Genomic DNA, 21,181 nt, shown 5'->3' with positions numbered 1-21,181 from the left:
TTTTTTTTTCTCTTAAGAGTTATGCTGTTTAAACTTAACTTTAATTGTGAAGTTCCTACTGGTACACCTCTTTTCTGTTAAAACTGTTGTAAACCAAACTTGTATGGGAAGATACGATTTCATACATATCATAGCCATGTTTATAAGTTATGCTCTTTTTTTTCTTTTGAACACAAGTACTCAACTGAAAATTTGTACAGTCTGTTACAGTGTAGATCATATGATATTATGCAGTTGGGATTGAGAATTAGTTTTGTACTGTCATATGACCTTGTATTATACAAGCCCTAACTTAGTATTTTGGTTAATAATAATAATGATTAATAATAATAAAAAAAAATATGTTCTATGACCTGTTTTTCTAACTACGTAATGAATATGCTAGCAGACACAAGATTCATGGGTTGGCATTCAGTTGAGTATATTTTTTCTTGCAGTGAGTACAGAGATTAAACTTGAAAATGCTCTCCTCGTGTGCTCATCCAAAATAATAGCAGGAAGAAGGAAGAATTTTGCTTTAAGTGGAAGGGGATAGTCACTCCTTGCACTTGCACACTGAATCAGATAGAGACAGCTGCAGAGGGAAGATATGCATTGCAAAAACCAGATCAATTGGATTCAGTCACATCCAAATGAAATTACATCAGTCAATAACCTTCCTTTCAAGTTACTGAAGTCTTCCTGGCCCACATTTCTCTTGTCAGGTTACTGAGTTTTGCCAATAATTAAAGTATCTTGAAATTGCTTCGATAACATCAAGGACCTTCTTGTGACAAGGTCTGTAAATGCAGTCTCTTAAAAGAGAAAGCTGGGTTTCACGTAGAGTATTGAGTGTATTGACTGAAATTTTTTTCATGGGTTCTCAGAAGCTTGTATTCACAAAGACAGTGCAGAATGAAGGAAAATGACACTTTTATTACTGAATGAAACCATTTCACATATGTGATACCGATATTTTATTTAATCTTTTGTATAGGATACGTCATTTCTTCTAGGCTTTGAAATAGTTTGAAAATATGTTCTTCGTTTGAAGTGGGCATAGTAGTACTTGGAGAACAGAATTCTGTAAATCAGGACTGCTGTTGGTCCTACTTGTTTACCTCAGTCAACACGTTTATGCAGTGATAAGCTCTGAATGTCGGTATTTATGCTCCAGTGTGCCAGTTACCAGAATGAAGCAAAGCTTTTCTATTCCAGTGGTACCTCAGATGCTATGATGTTTTGTTCTGCAGATAACTTTTTTACAGACTAATCAGTGTGTATATTAGCAAATAGAAATCTATAATCATTTGGGAAGCATTTATTAATATTTATAACTTGATCAATACTGAGAAGAATTGAAGTAATTAACAGTGTCTAGAAGACACATTGCTCATCATTGTTTTGGGGATCTGTTTTTTTTTCACTAAAAAGCACTGTAACTCTCATCCACTTAATGGAGTTGTGGGTACACATTAATTCCTGGGATGAAGAGGTGTACTTGGAGCAGCCTGAATTTTAAAAATGCGTATTACTTATATCACCTTCAGATGGTTCGGTGTTTACTGCAGATACGGTTCCTTGCCTTCTAAAATTGGTCTTTGTCAGCACTTCCTCTATAATTAAATAGCTCTATTTTCCCTCTCTTTCATTACCATCTTACCTCATTAAAGTTTTTCCCAAATACCTCTTTAGGCTTGACAGAGTTAGCTGGTGAGAGAGTCCTAATGTTTCAGAATTGATAAGGTATGCTGAAGCAGTTTCCTACCTTCAGACCTTTGAAGATAAACTGAGCTTACATTATGGTTGCAAATGTATTTTACTTGTGCCCAGTTAACAGCCAAAACCATTGTTTCACAACAGGTATTTAACCCAATGAAAGCAAGTATTAAAATGGCTAAAAAAGAACAAGGATCAAACCTACTAACATAAGCATTACATTTGTCTGTAATTTGCACTTTTCAGTAACTGTTACACAAATGAAGAGGGCCTTTGGCAATCCCAGTAGAATGTACGGAAATAATTTGTGGGGTTTCTTGTCCTGTAAATTCCTTTGAAAAGGAAATTTGCACATATTCATAGACCCCCCCTATTACATAGTATTTACTTAACTGAGGAAGCAGATTACAGCCATGTGTGGTTAGGGAGGAGAGTGAGAGAGGTTGATGTGTTTCTCTCCCTTTGTGCGAAAACTTGAAGGAAAGTGCTTTCATAGTTATTTTTGTCCTGGAATGAAGGAGAGCTGGGAGAGAGCAACTCTTCTAAAGGACCAAATATGCAATTGAGAACCTCCCTGTTGAAAGCATCTATTACGGCATTACCTGTGATGCTTTTTTCTGTCTGATACTTTTTCCGTCTACTGGTGAGAAAGGAAAGCTGTTCAGTTTTGCTCACTGTCCTTATTTCAGATTTTTGTGTTCAGTAAATCCTTTTCCCAGCTAAGGCTGAAAATGCAAGTTCAGATATCGCAGGCAGCTCTGGGTACTGCAGTCGGTAGAAATTAGAGTGGATGTATAGGTGCCTCAGTTCAGTGTAAAACCTCTATAGTGCATTTCACCACATTTGAGTAAGTGCCAGGAGGTTGTTAAGCATGTATAGGAATGGGAGCAGCTCTTTGGATGAGGGAGGGTTGGGAAATGGTATGTAGGGGTGGGAGAAAAGCAAAAGCAGGGAATAGAACAGAAGAAATGTCATCAATGTGGGAGGTCCCAGGAAAAATTTTTAGTAAGTAGTTCTCCAAAATCAGTCGTCAGTTATCAGACGAGTTTGTGGGTTACGAGCTTAAGAAAAGCTATTGTATTTATCAATTTATATTCCTTTGTCTTTTACCAATCTGTTGCTGGTTAGAACTGTTTAAACAGTCAGCAGTGATTCCTTAACTAAATAATACTTCGGAGGTGAGAGGGATGAAGATAACCCTAAATCATGTAAAATAAGTGATGTCAAGTCAAATTTTAAAAACAGTAGAAATGGAAAAATTGTCCAGCCATTTAAAAAGTAAATTCCCTTTAATGTATCAGTAAATACTATAATATTCTTTAAAATGTCTTGATAATGTTGTTATCAATAAAAATGCAATACAAAGAAATATTACAGGAATCACTAGTGCAGGTATAGGTTACTTACACTTCCTACTTCATGGCTGTGTTATTACAGCCCTACCTAAAGTACTACAAAAAATTAGGATCTTGGCTTTGCTCTGTAATTACAAGTTTCCTCCGTGAGCCTTGTTTGTCTTTTATTACTTTGATTAGTGAGCTTATTGTTAAAATTTAACTATTTTATTAGTTCAACTATGAAGTTTGTTTCATATATAAAAGCGTATGTTTACATGAATGTATTTTTATATAAAATATTTTATAAATACAAATTTATTTCTCTATAGGTACAATTATAACTACATATACATACATATGAGTACATATACATACTTATATATATGTGTGTATATATGTGTATACACACATTCTGAGAAACAGAAATAAAAACTTGTATTAAAAGTATGGATCGCTGTGTTCATGTCCAAACCTTGCTAGCCCAGATAGGGCATGGCCCGTCATATTCTGATGACCTGACTCTGATGGTACAGTTGCAGCTACTCATACTGTTGCTGAGAGGATAGAGGTGGCACAAAGACCTTGAGCTTATCTCGAATTGTTTGCTGATGCTACCCTTCATGTTTCTGCACTTGAATGTGCACCCATGTCAACCTCACCCACTCTGAGGTGATCAGAACAAAACCAGTTGCACTCACTAAGGGAAGGGGATTGTAATAAGATGACTGTTAAAAGCATTTCTATTTTACAGCTCAGCTTTTCTTCAGTTTCCTTAAAAAGTTCAAAATTGGACTGTAGTATTGCAGTTCAGGACACGTGATTTAAAATTCTAGTCACGTCCCGAGTAAGAGATGAAGTGAGAATTGAAATGGATTTACATATGCTACTTCCTTGCTCTCCTTCTAATTCTTAGATTCAAAATCCTTAGACTCAAAATTAAAATTAGTTTGCAAAGAACTGTTGTTGGAACATGCGGCGACACTGTGGCTCCTGTTCATCAAATTGTTATTTTTTATTTTATGAAAGTATGACAGCAGTTTAGAATTCCTTTTTATTTACAATTCTACTAATTCATTTCAAAGTGGAAAACAAAACAAATGCAGTGGAGACTTTATATAGGTCTGTCTTTGAAAACTGATGTGTATTTGGTATGCCAGCACAGCTTAAAGACAACATGGATTTTCTTCTACTTAAAATCTCACAATGCTATCAGTTACATTAATTTGCTGTATTGCAAGTAGTTTTAGAGTTTAAATGTAGATAATCAGCACTTTAAAATTGTATTTATTTTTTAAAAAAAAGCATCCTTGAAATGTATGTATGTCATGAGAGTGTCAAAAGACAGGAAGTACAAGTAGGGAAAAAAAGCTGTGAAGACTTTTGAAGTATTGCCTCAAAGACATTGTTTCAGAAGTGACTAAAGCTTTCTATGTACTGAATTATTACATTGCCTTATGAAAGAAACCGTCTCTTACTTAATGCTTCCTAAATCCTACGACTTACTTTCTTTCAAATACTATTCTATAAATCAAGCATTTTTTAAGGTTGTAACACAGTACTCATGTTGTTTGTGCTTGTCATGTAGTCAATCCCATAGCTGCATTTGTGTGTGTCTCAAATCTGAGGAAAATCCTAGCTTCACAATCAAGGCTACTTGTATTAAATTGTTGCTTTTATGATTTAAAAAAAAAAAAAAAAATGAAAATTATCTTCTCTGTCTTATGGTGGACTGCCTTTGTTCTTTGAGCTGCATTGAGAAAAAGTTAAAAGGATGCTATACTTAGTTTAATGTTTTGACACTTAGAGACTCTTGGAAGTTTGGTATGAGTGTCTTAAACGATTTGGATCTGAGCATACACATTGCTTGAATTTAGTGTGATGTTAAAATGTTTCATAAGACAGAGCAGAGCTGCTATGATCTTTCAATGTTAATATTTTTTTCTTATCACTTTACTGTGTAGATACCCTTCATGAGACACAACTCTGCCACAACTCATCCTCGGAGGCAATCGTGGAAACCTTTTATAATATGATTTTTAAATGTGGATAAAGCTCTCAATAGAGTACCTAAAGTAAAGGAGAACAGCTACCTTGTCTCTACTATAAGCTTATTATGACAAAAAGTTGAGTTTGCTTGTCAGGCTTGGATAGAATGTAATTGATTGGTTTGTTATTTGGACTGACAAGGTAGTTAATTTGCCTGCATTTTTTTTGCACTAATCAGGAACATTTCCTATGTGCATTGTTGAAAAATCCTGGATAAATGTCTTGTCAGAATTGTCCTATTAAGTAATGTCTCTTTCCCTTTGCTTCGTTGGCAAATGATGTTATACAATGCTTGGATTCATTGAAGAGTGACAGAAGCCTGTGGGACTTAAATACTGTGTGTTCCTCTATGGTGATACCGAATGACGGTTTGCCATCTACCTGCCGCTCTACTTATATGCAGTTTAATAAGAACATTTCTATATAGAACACCGTGTTGTACATAGACCTTACTGTAAAAAGGATTGTTTCCTAAAAAAAAAAAAAAAATGTTCAGTGATAATGAGACCTGTAAAACACTTGAGACTTACTATTCTGAAGGAATAGATTTGCCATGAAAAAATTGATTTTATGCTTATTAGTATGAACTAATTGTTTCTGACTTCAGACACTCGAGTGAATAGAACTATACCTATATTGCTTTCTGAAAAATTTTTAAGAAAAAGAAAAAATTGAGTATATGCAGACATCTGTTTTATTTGGCTTACTTCTCTGGCAGTGTTCAGGACAAGCTTATCTCCTCACAATACAAATATGAAATTGTTATGTAAGTTGGGGAAGGAATGAAGAACTGATCACACAGCATGACAGCTGAGATCTTCGTCTTCGTCCATATATATCCTGGTAGATGCAGACATAGTATTTTGATCTACAAATGGTACCGGTCCAGTTCTTAAATCTACAGTAGCAGTGTGTTGACATCTTCATCGTTTTCATCTTGAACTTGCTCGGAAAAATTTTGCTCAAATGCAATCACACTTGTAACTTTATGGCATATATATCTTTGAATTTCTTGAGATATGGTGGTTTTTGTCATCTATCAAGGCACATTTCCATTTGAAAATATTTTTTAAACTTAAAGAAATTAAATGCTGTAATAAGTATAGGAGAAATATACAAATTTGTGTATACTTATCTACAAGTCATATCTTACCAGGGCATTTCATGTTTGGATATTATATTAAATAAAATTAACCTGATGTCTAACACGTCGTTTTGTTTTAAAAAGGGGGTGGGATGATACCAGAGTAAGATTTTTGTCTGAACTATCAGGAATGCTTACAATTCTGTATTGGCAAGGCACACAAAGACACCTTTAAAGTAAAGAAATTTGCACTAGGAAATAGACATTAATGCATGAATTTGATCTGTAGGAGTCAAGGAATCCATTTTAGGAAGAAATGACCAAGTTTAGTTACCACTTGTCCAGAATTTTGAAGTACAGTAAAAAGTTATATCCAAACGCTGTGCTAACGGGGGCGGGGGGGGGGGGGAGAAGGTGTTTGCCTGTATGTCATGTTGAGTTTAGGGGGGAAAAAAAGTAAGTAATGTTTACTATGATTTACGATCAGTTATTAAACTGACAGTATAGGTATAATGAGTAGGAGAGAATGATAAATGTAGCATATCTTGGCTTTAGTAAGACTTTTAAAATACTTTTGTGTGTGACATTCTGTTAAATAAGCTAGAGAACTTTTCTGTTAATTAAGCTACAATAAAATATGTAGCTGATTAGAAAAGCAGACTAGTTACCATGGACTCACTGTCAAACAATATTCCACTCACTGGGTTCCACTCAGGACTATCCTGGATTGGGTATTATTATATTTTTGTTAATTTTTGCTTTAGCGTGTTAGGTGCTGGAATAAAGAGTTTGTGAAAACAGAGCTATTTAATTATAGAGGAAGTGCTGACAAAGACCAATTTTAGAAGGCAAGGAACCGTATCTGCAGGTGATGTCAGTATGATGTAAGGGATTACAGGGTTAGAATTAAAAATGAAATTTTGAGAAAGCACCCAGAAAAAGCATGCGGTGCAGTAAAGGAAAAAGCAAATCACTGTTTAGTTCATGATTATGATACGAAGAGTAACTGGTTGGGAGGTGTGTCTTCAAAAAAGAAGGTATGGGGAACTCTGGATCACAAACTGATCATGAATCAAACTGATCATACCTGAGATGTGCAAAGAGAGGTGTTACATTTAACACATGAAAGTATGCCTCCTGAATATTCAGAAGACTGGTATCTCAGCCTTGGAAAAGCCTTAGCTGGCATATTCTGTCCACTTTGGCAAGAAACATGTAGAGAAAGTCCAAAGCAAACTGAATTGAATGGTAACAAGACTACAGGAGACATAAATGAATAAAAAAGCTTAAAATAGTTGGATTTCTTCAATTTAGAGAAGATTGGGGAATCTGTCTTCAAACAGCCTAAATTAATACAAAGACGATGAAGAGAGAAGTTGCTGCAAAGAAGGCAAAAAAAAAAGTTGTTCTTCAAATCTGGTCAGACTAAAAATAAGTCTGAAGTTGTAGCAAGATGATTTGGCAATAGAAAGGTTTTTGTCTAACAAGAATAATTGCAGTAGAGAAGTTTGTTAGAGAAGTTGACAAATGTCTGCTATTGGAGGCTTTTAAGGACAGACTAATGTGTGTTAAAAACTGTTTGAGTATTGTTGATACTCCCTTGGGCATGCTTGATACCCTAAGGTGATCTGCTGGTTTTTGTATGTTTGTGCCCCAGTACAGCTTCTATGTAGGGTTTTGTTCCTTCCTTGGCATTTTCTTTTGACATTAGGTATTAGATTAGTTTTTATTCTCCGTCTCTCTCTTTCATATGATTCATTATGTCTCTTGCCTCTTACTCTGGAAAATGACATCTAAACACTCAATATTTCACTTTTTGAAAGAAGTTTGATGGCAATATTCAAATCTGTAGTGGACTTCTCTAGTAGTTCACAAACAATACACTGTTCAGTATAGCTGAGTATATTAGTCTGAATACGTGAGAAAGGCACTCTAGATGCAATCATGTATTACAACTAGAATGTACTTCAGAAAAACTAATGCAGCATTTGCTAATAGCTTTCTTAAATTTTACACTCTTCAGTTTGTCAAGGAGGGCTGTCATGGTTCTTTCAGAATTTCTGGTCTTTCCTAAGAAAGAAAATATTTTGGACTTTTTGGGGAGCTGTAATTTGTGTAGCATTATCTTAATACATGTCTTGGAGGCATTGTTTTCACAGAAATACTTAATTTAAACTTAAAAATACTGTAAATATAAGTTCTATACAGTAGCTGTATAATATTAACAAAACCAAACACGTCTGACATAGTGTTTACATAAATATATTCCCCTTGTATATCTGGGCCCTTAATGAATTTTGCAAAGTAATTTATCAAAGCCATGTGTTTTATAGTTTTGAAGTACTATGAGAGAGAGAGAGAAGTGAACACTTAAGTCTTGCTGAAAGGAAGCTGTTCAGGTACAGGTATAGTAAATAAAGTTTCTTTATAGTGTTCCTATAATTCATTGTGTACATGCAAACTAAATTTTGTGAAAGAGATGAATTGTGGACAATTCAGAAAAAATCTGGTTTACATAGAAATGTAACATGACAATAGCCAATTCAGATTCTTCCTTACCCATAAATAATCAGTGTTAAGTTTTTGGGTTTGGGGCGTTGTTTGTTTGTTTTACTATTAAGCAGCATGAATAAAATCAAGTAGGAGAGGTGGCAGTTTTGGGTTTAGCATAATAAATTTAGCTACACAAATGTCTGCCAGGTGAATGCTTATTTTCTTTTGCTCATTTGTGGTATCAATGATCGACACTGTCGGTTCTGTTAAAGTGAAGTAGTTGATGTTCAGGTTACATGATGATAAGCATCTGGGGGAGATGGGAATAGAAGCTGCATAAAATGTTTTTTTCCTTTTGAATTTATAGGTAGAATGTTTTGTTTACCTTTTTTTGCTTTAAAGTAGAACTTCCTAAAGGTCAAAACCATAGCAGTTCATGCTGTTATGTGTTATAAATAGTGTTAAATACATGATTTTTTAAAAACTTACTTCATGTAGCAGATGCTGAAAAGTGTAGCAGAGATCCTCTAAGTGAATGAAGGTTTCTCCACGGGATTATTGTACACTAAAGAGAAAAAATGGTAATTTTATTAATGCCCTTGAGTTTGGATAGAAATTTGAGTAAGTTACAGATTTACAGTTTCCCACATCTAAAACCATATAGGTACTTTATCCTGAAACTACTATTAGCTGATGATCAGAAAGCTTGTCCTGCTCTGTCAGGCCATGTGTCCATCTTGCCCGTACACTGTCTTCATCAGTGGTAGGTAGATAGAGAAACCAGAATGTAATGACCATCCTGCATCTGGTATATTCTCTCACCGTTCAGCAATAGCCATGCCCCTCTCTCTTCCAGGCATAACAGAAGAGTCTACTGGCTCATCTAACTTTATAAACTGTGGAAGTCAGGGACTTCCTTTTGCATGCTTGCGTTGTACCTGGCATAATAGAAATTTGAATGTGGCTTTTAATTACTTTCTGTAATACCATAAGCATTATCCTTCCCAGAAAAAGTATTTCATTTACTTTAAATCAAAATTATGAAAATATTAGAATCCAGAAAGATTTAGGTTGGAAGGAACCTCTGAAGGACATCTGTTCCAGCCGCTCACTCAAAGCAGGAATGACTGCAAAGTTAGATCTAACTTTGAAATTAGATCAAGTTCCTCAGAGTTCTATCTGGCTGAATTGTGAGCATCTTTGGAGATAGAGAGCCTTTCAGGATAGCCAGTACCTGTGTTTGAAGAGGCTACATAATAGGGCTGTATCCTGGTTTATAGTCAGTATTGTATGCATGTGCCTTCACGTGCTGGAATCTGTCACACTCCTGATGCTGAAGTCACCTAAAGGTTGGCTGGCCTATGTGAGAAGACTTTTAAATTATCCTGGTGCTGGTAATGTCATAAAACTGTTCTATAGACCAGAAACTGCAAAATTACTTGACCATCCGTTTTTAGCTGATAAGCTGCTTGTAGGCAAGGGCAGAAGTGCAGAAATCAGGAAGAGGAAAAACAGCTTTTTCCATTTTATACTTAATACGGTTTTCTCTTTTGACAATATTCTGCCTAAAACCAAAAGATTTGCTAAGGATCTAGACCTTATATTTTAAATTAGAGACTAAATACAGCACTGTATTGCTTCTGTTTCGTGCTTGGCCTATGACATATCACAGCAAAATGAAAACAATTTCTGCTGGAGTCCATGAGGCTGAATTGAAGAGTTTTGGTATAGAATGGCAGGGTAAGATATGAAGACTTATCTTCACTTATCTTCACTTTGTTTCAAGAGATGTCAGAAGAGAAAGTTCAAAAGAAGAATGTTTGCCACGTATTCTATAATGAAAAAGTACTATTGTTTTGGGTCCTCCCTCAGTAAGTAGAATAAATGTACTTTTTGGACAGCATTAATAACAATGCAGTAAATATGCGATTATACAGTTATTTCACCATGAGATCTTTAATTAATGTTATTCTTTAAATAAGGGGACAGGAAAGTGCCGCCTTTGACATTACATGTAAGAGTTGCTGTTACAACCTATCCTATAGTATTCATTCCTATCAACCAGAATTTATCACTTCCATGGTCTGGTTGCAGTTAAGGTATCACAGGAGCACTCCTCACCTGCTCCAGTCCAAAGTCAGTCATCTTGGGTTCTACGGTTTGAATTCACTTGAGTTACATCAGCTTACCCTCTTTTTGGGGGAATGCCTACGTGCTCCTTTCCATCGGATCTATCATATAGCCACTAACAAGAAACAAAATTATGACAGTGTCTTAAACTGTCATAGCTAGTTTTAAGTTGTTCATCTGAACCCAAGAATGTGCTGCAACCTACAGTGAACCCACTTGTGTATGTCTCTACCTGTTTGCAGTTTCAGAGGGGCCCAGCAGTTGGACACTGAGGGATTAAAGGGGAGAGAGAGAGCAGTACTGAGAAGAAGCATCAGTTCCTCAGGGGTTAAGAGCCTTTAGTCAGAATGGGGTCCAGAACAAGGGAAGATGCATATCAATAGTTAAATTCAAATCCACACAGGTGCTGGAATAGCCACCCTGTTGCATCGCCCCTGGCTAATGGGTGAGTGAATGCACACCCATGTCTCTGCCATTCTCTGAGAGTTTAAAAATTCTGGATTAGTTTACTTCTAATTTTGTTCTAATTACTTCTGAGTTTGCTGGAGTAAGGCTTATATGACAAGTTTGAGTGGTGATGATGGCTTGTCAATACTGTATCAAAGTCTTATGTCTTTTTGCCATTAAAGTAAATCTTTCTAAGCTGTTGTGATGAGTAGGGAGTAATGTATGTATTTTGCAATTTTGTATTTTGTTCAACATGGTACTTTTTGGCATGACACTGCAGATGATGTGCAATGATGTGTACATAAGTGAGAGATTTTCTGTAGTCTTTGAAGCATATTTGGAAAGTTGTATTTAAAGATTAGCTTATTAATGTGGTGTTTCAGGGACATGTAGGTAATTACTTTTACAGCTATAGATCGGTGATGCCGGCTTGTGAATGCAAAATAGGTTTCTTCACTCTGGCTGAATCAGCTCTTTGTGGTTTTCAATGATATTAACCAGTGACTTACAAATGTGCCAGTGATGGGCAGGTTTTGCATTCACTGTTCCTCTGTAAAAGCACAGGTCTTTTTCCCCAGTGCTCACAGGAAGACTTCTGCAGGCCAACTGATAAGACTCCCTCCTGTGCAGGTAGATGCAAGGTAATGAAATTGGATGTGTGTGCTGGGCTTTGTAAATAAAATGAGGTTGACCCCAGCCATTATCTCATTTATCTCATTTACATTGTAAAATCAGTATCTACACTATTGATTAGAGCATAATTAGTTAATTATGAACAGGAAAATGCAGAGTTATGTAGGGCTTGAGCACAGCCAGCTGTACTGCTAAAAAACTAATAAAAACAATCCAAGGGCATGAGCAGATGGAGATCACTTTATTAAAGAACAAAGCAGATGTATTTCAGGTACGGAAATGCCTAATCAAGCTTTCTTGCTGTGAAGATGTAGCTGACCTGCATTCTATATTTTAATAAGTGAAAAATGTTTTCTTTTACTATTTTTTGATTTATTAACCTAACTCCTTCAGAATTCACCTTTCTTCTTCACACCCCATTTTCTCCGTATATAGTGGGCATATATATATCCTCATTAATTGCTGGAATGAGGAACACAGTGATTTCTAATTTTGATGCATAAAGTAATTTCAGGCTTGTTAAAACATTGATAGTAAGCAATTACCTGTCAGTTAGAGGTAATTTAGGAGGTTAGGTTAGGTTAGCTTATCTTTGTGTGGAGCTCTGTTTTTATTTTCACAAAGTTTTCGGTACAGCTGCTAGCCAGGCCATCGAAGATGGCCGTGCACTTAATTGCATTTGTAAATCATGTACTTAACCATAAAAAAACTTATCCACAAATAATAGCAAGATAAAATATTTGCCAGTTTAAGGACTGTTTTGAAGATGTGACCTTGAATCCACAAGGGTAAAAATTTTAACTGAACCTTTAAAATGGAGGAGGTGGTTTCTTTCCCTTTCCACCCCCCAGCCCCATAGTTTAACTTGTACTATTAAGCCATCTTGAGGATGGAAGTGGATGATATTTGTAAATGACAGTGCAGTGTGGCTCCTTTGCTCTGTAAATGTCTGTATTGTGATTGATATGTGAGTGCATTTACTGAAAGGCTGCGAGACTGTCAGCGTGACCCCTTTTGTGACCCCACAATTTCGTTCTCTAAATGATTTGAAAGTACTCCTTATTTGTGTCGCTTTCTTATTTTCTGAATCCGACAGTGGATTTTCTATCATTTTATGTTGCTACACAAAAGAACACAAGTAATAGTATACACTTGAGGGCTTAATCTCATTTTACTAGTGCCATTTTAACCTAGGTATAAGGTTTTCTTTCGCAATAAGGAATTAAGAATGCCAATTTTGTTTTCTGTACTGGGATGTGTGTAAGCTTCACATTTTGTCCCAAGTCAGTCTCAGCAGACGAGAGAGTTGCCAGACACTGGGCATCGTCTTTAACCAAGGTACAGTGTATATTCATCCATTTTCCCAGCATCATGCTCTGGGAACTTCAGAAGCAGTGGATTTGTGTTCCACAATACAGAATTTGTATTCCAATAAAAAGCAATATGAAGGAAGTGTTTAGAAGTATTTGGTATAGTTTCATTTTTATCACCATGCAACTTTTTATGTTTTGATACATGAAAATACGCTTTTGTTATTTGCATTTTCTTAGCTGTGCAGATGCAGATGGAAGCTATTAGTATCTGAAAACTTTCACATAGATATTTTTTAACTCATTCTAGGAAAATGCAATTTTTCTTCTGCCAAACTAAACAGCTTTGAAGGGATAAAAATTAATGACAATAAATATTAAAAACATTCAGCTTTAGAATGGTGCCTCCAGATCTGTATTTAATTTCATAATGTTCTGGTTATTTCAACCCAGCCTTGCTAATTCCCTCAGCGTACCTTGAAATGTGGCTGAAGGTGCGGTCAGGAAATACCACATTCTAGATACAAAATGGAAAAGATGTAAGGAGAGGTGGCAAAGCGTAATTTTAAAGGCAAAACATTTTCTTGTGAACGTATAGACACTTGTGTTTATAGAAAATCACTTCAGAAAAGATCTGAATTAATACTGTTTGAAGTCAGATGTAGATTTTAGGATTAAGCTCTGAAAATACACTAAATCACTCAGAAATAGCATGATGCTTTATTTTGTGTTACTTAGAGGATCCCAAACAGTTTACAAGAAGGGAGTTCTGATAAGCACTGCTCAAATGCAAGCACTTACGTGAATAAGATTCTAGATACAGAAATAGGTTAGTAAAAATATATTCCTTTACAGATGAGAACATTGAGGCTCAAAGGAGGCTTAATCTCTTGCTGAAGGTCACATATGCTGTTGGGGTGTAGGAGTGTAACCTATCTCATCTCCCACTCTCAACCTTTTTATTATTTTAATATGCCTTTCACAAGAAATAAAACTGCATGGATTCCTGATTGTAAGTAATATATTTCTACATTAGAACTCTTGCGTCATTAAAAACTGAGAATGGTTTCCTTTTTGAAGTGTTTCCTTTGTCCTGGAATTAGATTGAGTTCTTACTAAACAATCCTAAGGATACAGATTGTAATATGGTATATCCCATTTTTTAAAAATACCAAAACCTTGTCAGTCCAGTTGTGCGTACTGTGGATAGGTAGATTATTGCTTTAATTTCTACTTAGCAGAAGACAGTACATGCAATACCCTTACAAGTGCTGATGTCTTAGATATAACTGCTAAAACCAGAAGGTTTCCCTAGCAAGCACAGCCTTGACAGCAAGGAAAAAAAGTATTTACTTAGGTTAAACAATCATAATCAGAAAATGGTTACTTCTTTTTATTTGGAGACTAATCCCTGGAGAAAAGTCACATGAACATTTTCTTCTGTTAATACAGCAGTATATTCTGTTAGTTGAATCCTCTTTCTGTGATGCACTGTGTGTTCTGTTGATAAATTATATCCCTCTGTCTTTGATCTGATGATGCCTGTGCCATGCTATTATTGCAATTTTTGGAGATTTTTGTCTTTGCCTGTTTTGTAGAGGAGAAAATGAGTGGCCAGGGAAGCAGAGAAAGTGTAGGGGATTTCCTAGAAAATTTGACTTTTAAACATTTACTCTATTTCCTATTTTTAGATCATTTATATTGGCTTTAATTCAGAGTTTAAGGGCATTTAATGAAGAGAATATTGCAAAGTAAATTTGATAAAAGCTTTCATTTTCACATGAAAGAATACAGGGGGTTATGCAAATAAAGTGAAGTTCAGTAGGATATTTGAAAATATTATTTGCTTTTAAAATCTTTTTCTCGTTTTAAGCATATTATAGTACTGATTTAAAAATCCTTTCATGAAGCACTTGTTACATCGTAGCATTTCTTCAATGCTGGTACATTAAGAATGGGTGAGCAATAGCTGTGCTATATGTTTTGAGCTTTTTATGTGGACCATGCATAGTACAAAACAATAATGAAAGGTTTATTAAAAAAGAACATAAAATTGTTGTGTGTACATAGGGCAGTTTTATAAGTGAAAGATCACAGTGAAATCTGTTTAAATTAATACCCCTTTCCAGAAAATTCAAAGCGAATCAGAAAATATTTTGCGTATTTATTTATGAGCCACATAGTCCTGGTGTAAAAAATAAAATTCATAGCTGTAAATTATACTTGAGTTGTTGAGTATGTGAGCAAACATTTCACAGAGTTTTCCTTGAAAAAGTAGATGTAGATGTGTAAAATAGTGTCTTAAAATTATGAAAAATCAATATTGTCACTGTCTAAAAAAATCACAAATTTCTGAAAATAAATGGCAATGAAAGACATTGAAGTAGCTAAAATATTGAGCTGGTTATACATTTTTTTCTTTAATTTGCAAGTGTCTGAAATAATGTCATTTATATAAGTTGTAGACAAAGGTGATGTATGAGAGTCTGCATCAGAATATTCCAAATTAGGCAGAACCTACTTGAAGCGATTGTGTTTGAAAATGTCCCTTATACAAAATAGATTTTCTGTATTATCATAATGGATCAGGAAATCTTGTGCTGAGAATCTCAGGGAAGCTCAATCTATAAATAGTATAGAAGTACCATTTATTTTTTTTTTTTTTTTTCTGTTGCAGGTGTGATGAATGCAGGCTTTGCTACCATTTTGGCTGTCTAGACCCTCCCTTGAAAAAGTCTCCTAAACAGACTGGCTACGGATGGATTTGTCAGGAATGTGACTCTACATCTTCCAAAGTAAGTTAGTTCATCCTGTGAAATAGTTGAAGTATTCTGGTTTTAGCAGTCTTACTTAGCTTCTGAAGTTTTTTGTTGAAATGCTATAAATAGATCTGCTCTGAAAAACAGTAGAAGGTCATAAAATAATGATTTCAGATTCTCTGTAAAACAGGGAAAAACCAGAATGTATGCAAAATGGAAATATTCTTAATAAAGAGAATTTTATTATCCCAGTTAAATGCCTTCTTTTCACATTATGTTCTTCCTGAGAAAGGAGTGAGTATGGATACTGTATCAGGATCGATAACATTATTGACAAATGAGAGTATTACAGGAGTAATACAGAATACAAACCTCTAAGGACAGAGATAGAAAATACATGTTTTTCTAAATAAACGAAGATGATTGGAATTACTAAGCCTGTTTTTTTTCACTGGAAAATCGTATGAAGGTTGTTAATACTTTATATTGATTGGTATGCCTTGATCAAATACAACATTTTAAAACTAGAACTAAATTTTTGACATGGATTAGCTCTCTTTAATAATATTGACAGTAATAGTATGCTTCTGTAGTACCAACTTTTCAAAAAATACAGATTTTGATTCTTTGTCTGCACAGAAGCTTCTTCAGTACTAGCATTCTTTTCTATCATCACCATAACCTCTGAAGAGACACTTTCCAATTGATTTTCAAAATTGGATTTATAAATGCATCTGATACCTCAGTGTTAAAATAACAGAGCATTCTAAAAGTCTTTAAAATTTTACAGGCTATTCTGCCACTTCCTTTGTATTTCGCAGAATTTTTTAACTGGTAGGGAAGTGACTCAGTATTTGGATACACAGGGACACAGCTATGCAGAGATGTTGTCATAAGTTACCTGTTAGCATACTTGGATACTTAAACTCTTTCATGATGTTACTCTTAAGAATGGAAGATACAAAATGTTCAGAGAGCAGTATAATGTTTTGGCTTGGTAGTGTCCCTTTCCAACTGGAAAAATATGGTATTCAGTTTCACCCCAGGGGGTTAATCAAATTGTTCTTCTGTAAGGAGATATGAAGACAGACATCAGAAATTAGCTGTCCGCTACAGTTTGGACATCAAGCAATCTTTCTTGAATGCCGCTTACATGCAACGGATGTTCCAAGGGTGAATTAAAATTGTTATCGAATTTCTGTCACCTGCTTAAACTAGAAGGGGTTCTTGATAACGTTAGTTAAAATCTTCCATCTCCTGTTTTCTTGGCTTCTTCTGAGTAAACTAAAAACCCAGGGTTTGTAATTTCTAAATGTGTTTTCCGGGAGATTAGCACACTATGTACCAAATGTAATTCTAAAAACACTTTATCATGTAAGTTAAGTATGATTGACTTCACTTAGCGCAGGGCGTGTGTTAGTTTTAAGGTGAGTGTGGAAAAATACAAAGTTCTGAAGAGTAAACAAAGTTTATCATTAGAATGATGATATATATAGTGTTTTCTTAGTGATTATTAGAAATTTTAAAAAAAGCTTGTTATTGTGTCTAATTTTCTTTTTCATTCATAGAGATTTTTGATGAGTAAATTGAAATAAAGTCTTTTGCACTTTCAAGCACAGGCAATTTGAATTGTATGTGAGTGAAAATGTAACGAATATGAAAGATACTGAAAAATTGTCTTATGGGGACTCCTTGTGGTTTTGCTTAGTCACTTTCCCATAGCTTTTCCACAGAGCTGTGCAGAGAAATTTCTCTGAAAAAGGTATATTGCTCTCTCTGTTTTAAAAAGTTTTTTTATGTAGCTTTTTTTTGTTTTATTCTATACTGCACAACAAATTCAAACAACATGGTGTTGAGTTAAACTCCTTACAGACCTTCCTTAATGTGAACATATTATTTGAAGGATTAGGGCTTTGTTTATGTACTTGATCACTTTCACATTCAATACTCTGTATGGCTTTAGGATTGTGTATTATATATCCACGATTTTGCACAGCTTTTCACAGCCAGGAGAAGCTGATATGATAAAGGCTTTTTCACGAGAAGGGGTAGTCTCTCAAATGTGTACTTAGAGCTCGGAAGAGGAAAACCATGGAGAAAGATGCGTTGTTTGCTGCACTCTGCCTGACCTGTGGATGAATTGCAAGCCTGAGCTACCAGCAATTTCAATCTCTCAGTCACTCACTAAATCCAATTTTTGGTGTGTAACAGTGAAGTTTCTCGTATGGATTATAGCAGCAAAACAGGATTGAACTTCCAGCTTTGGCCAAGGAGACTATTGTTTAGTTTTCATTCCTTCAACTTTGTTCATCTGTTTTGATCCAATTTAAATCACTGTTACAGTATACATTTTAAAATTCCCCAACAATACCTTCTGTAGCAGTATTGAGCCTTGAAAACAATTGGTAGGTAAATTACACTGTTTCAGTGACGAGAGATTATAGTGCATAGCATATAATGGTTCAGTTAGTTTTTATTTCTAATTATGAATTTCAGTTTTAGATGTTCAGGAAAAGTTGCATACTGCTGACAACGAAGAATGTGATTTTATTTTCAGATTTTGCTAAAGACTTGTGGGTGTCAGCAGTACAAGGAATGTAATTTAGCAGTAATAAACATATGCTTTAAATTGTTATCTATCACAAGTGTTGGACATGCTACTTCCATTTTGCTCATATTAGTCACAGGACTCTCCAGCAATTGTGTCAGTTTTTCCACCAGCATAACATATTCCCATATTACCCTGCCTGTCAAATAATAGACAGACAGTGACTTTGCTGTAGGGCATGAGGGCAACAGCTTCTCTGCTGGTAATACTCGCTGTCACTTTTATGGAATGGGTGATGCTCACTACTAAGGTCTGACAAGCTCCCTCATCTCAAAGACATTGTAGGTTTTGTTACATCACATGAAAGCTGAAGTAAACCTATAAGCTCTCCATTTCTATAACATTATCCATCTACCCTGCGAAAAGATTATGGTGCGCTTTCAGGGTTGCCAAAAAGCACTCTAAATCATAAATTTGCTGATAGCTTCAAATAGTGATATTCAGAAGAAATATAGAACCTTATTTTAGTTGAATTTAATAAAAATGAAATAAATAAAATATAAACCAAATTATTCAATATTATGGTGTGGTAATATTCAGCAGGAATAAATGTGGCCTGTCCACTTGTTCATTATGCGCGATAAGGGTCTCATTATAAGGTCTCCTTAGTATTAGCTATGGATTTCTTTCTGTTGCCTTCCATTTTAAAAGTACTGTTTAAAGTATCTCCTCCAACTTAAAAATTTTGCAAAGGACCAAGGCAGCCAAGAGTTTAAACATATATCATGGTGGTTACAATGACCATGCTAGTTAGGTTTCTATCTGCTCATCTTTGCGTACAATCTATTTTGCAAAATGCTGCAGAGTGTACATGTCAGGTCATTATTTGAGTGCTGCAAGGTCAGCTGCCTTGTCTCTAGACTTCTGTTTAGTTTGCTTTTATTTCATCTTTTTACTGTATTGCGTTTTTTCAGTGGAAATAAATTGTTCAGTATATATGCATAGAATTCTCATCTAAACCCCTCAGGAAATATTTTCTGGAACTACAAATACATGACACACCACCCCTGGCAAGTAATATTTTTTTGTACACTTTTTGTGTTGGAAAGAAATCATGGATGATTTTACTTACTAACTAAGTAGAAGCATTTCTTTGGGTGTATCTCGCTTTCACATAGTGAATAGGCAAATGTAATCGGGCACTGTAATATTAAAATACTGAATATAATGTTTTAAAATAATATTTTAAATTAAAAAAATTTTAAAATGTGCAATTTATTTCAAAACTCTTAATTTGGTCAGATAAAAAGAAAAAAGTGAGCAATTCAATTTAATTCCTGTAGTCCATGGAATTGTATTCTAGTAAAAAATTAAGTGGATGGTTAAGAAGGCCTGTGAGGAGTGTAGACGTTCCTGATCTACTCATGAGTTGTGCAGGTGACAATCTCATTATGGTTTATCTAATTTAATTTTCTTCATTATGCCTTTTTTTCAAACTCAGGAAGCATTTCCTCACACATGCATAGTTTCACACAAGTGTATTGAAAATGAACAATGAAAACGAAAAATCCTGATGTCAAGCTCTCAAAATTTAGGAAATATCAAAATTAAGGTAGTATGAAATGCTTTAAGTCCTTTTGTGGCTATGCATGAATTTGCAGCCTTTAATCACTTCATGCTGTGATTCCCCCCCCATCCCCCCCCCCCCCTCCCTATAGGACCCCTGCCTTCTCTGATTTAGCTGTCGGGGGTCACTAAAAAGGATTCATTTGGGTTGAATATTAGGAGAAGATACTGTCTTTAAGTTTTGTAAGGCATTAAAACTGAAGCGATGATTTCAGGAAGAGAAAAAAAAGGAATCTTGACCTTATGTTTGAAGTAGTTGAGTTGTGACCAGAAAATTGAATTTTACCTTTGTCTCACCCCAGAGCTCCTGTGAATGCTAGACAAATGAAAATTTTTGAATGTTTAGTAATTTTTTCTCCTTGTTTGCTGTTGCCCAGCCTGGATCCCTTGGCCCAATCTGCAAAAATGCTGAATTTTCAGACCTGCGGTGTGTGATACTGTAAGCTGTGTTTTGAAAGTAGTAAGTCTCCATAACGATGTGGTCTGGACTATTGCAAATTGAGTAATTTAATAGAAACTTCAATCCTTACTCTCCCTGTGTCTTGGCTTCCGTTTTGCAAAATGTCAATACTGCTCCCTTGTTTTAGACATTTTCCTTAGATTTGGATGAATTGTTCTCTGGAGCTGCCTTTTCCTGTCCACTGACTATAGGAGGGAGCCGAGACAGTTAGTTTAGATTAGCAAGGGTTATAGTTTAGGTGGGATTTTCCTCGCTTGAGTACACACAGAAGATGATTGAATCAGCATTGCTTGGACAGACTTTATCTGGGCATTTACTAAACGTCTGGAACAACACATTTGCAATATAGCCAATATCTTCAACATTTTATATGGACAAGAAAACCCTATTTGAATATAATGTATGAGGTTGGCACACAGTGGTAGTATATATGCATGCTTAATCATGTCTTAAATATGTTTTATAGTGCTTTTGTAGGTATTATTCAATGCAATGTGATTTTAAGTAGTTATGTTTAAAATAAGTCTTTCCAAAAATAAACTAAATATCTCCTTATCCATAAAGGTCTTTTGTATTAATTCAAACTTGTTTTGGTTGCATATTCTGACAA

General features: G+C 35.1%; 1 protein-coding gene across 1 annotated transcript in view; it reads left to right on the top strand.

Annotated features, from left to right (window-relative positions):
• PHF14 (PHD finger protein 14) overlaps positions 1-21,181 on the top strand; it is a 169,981-nt gene that overhangs the window by 99,225 nt on the left and 49,575 nt on the right. Inside the window, 1 exon segment of the mRNA XM_076331424.1 lies at positions 15,856-15,973. Coding sequence (XP_076187539.1) covers positions 15,856-15,973 — 118 coding nt within the window.

Source organism: Aptenodytes patagonicus, chromosome 2, assembly GCF_965638725.1.
Source record: "Aptenodytes patagonicus chromosome 2, bAptPat1.pri.cur, whole genome shotgun sequence".
Lineage (NCBI taxonomy): Eukaryota > Metazoa > Chordata > Aves > Sphenisciformes > Spheniscidae > Aptenodytes > Aptenodytes patagonicus.
Note: the sequence above shows the minus strand (reverse complement) of the source record. Positions and strands in the feature narration are given on the sequence as shown.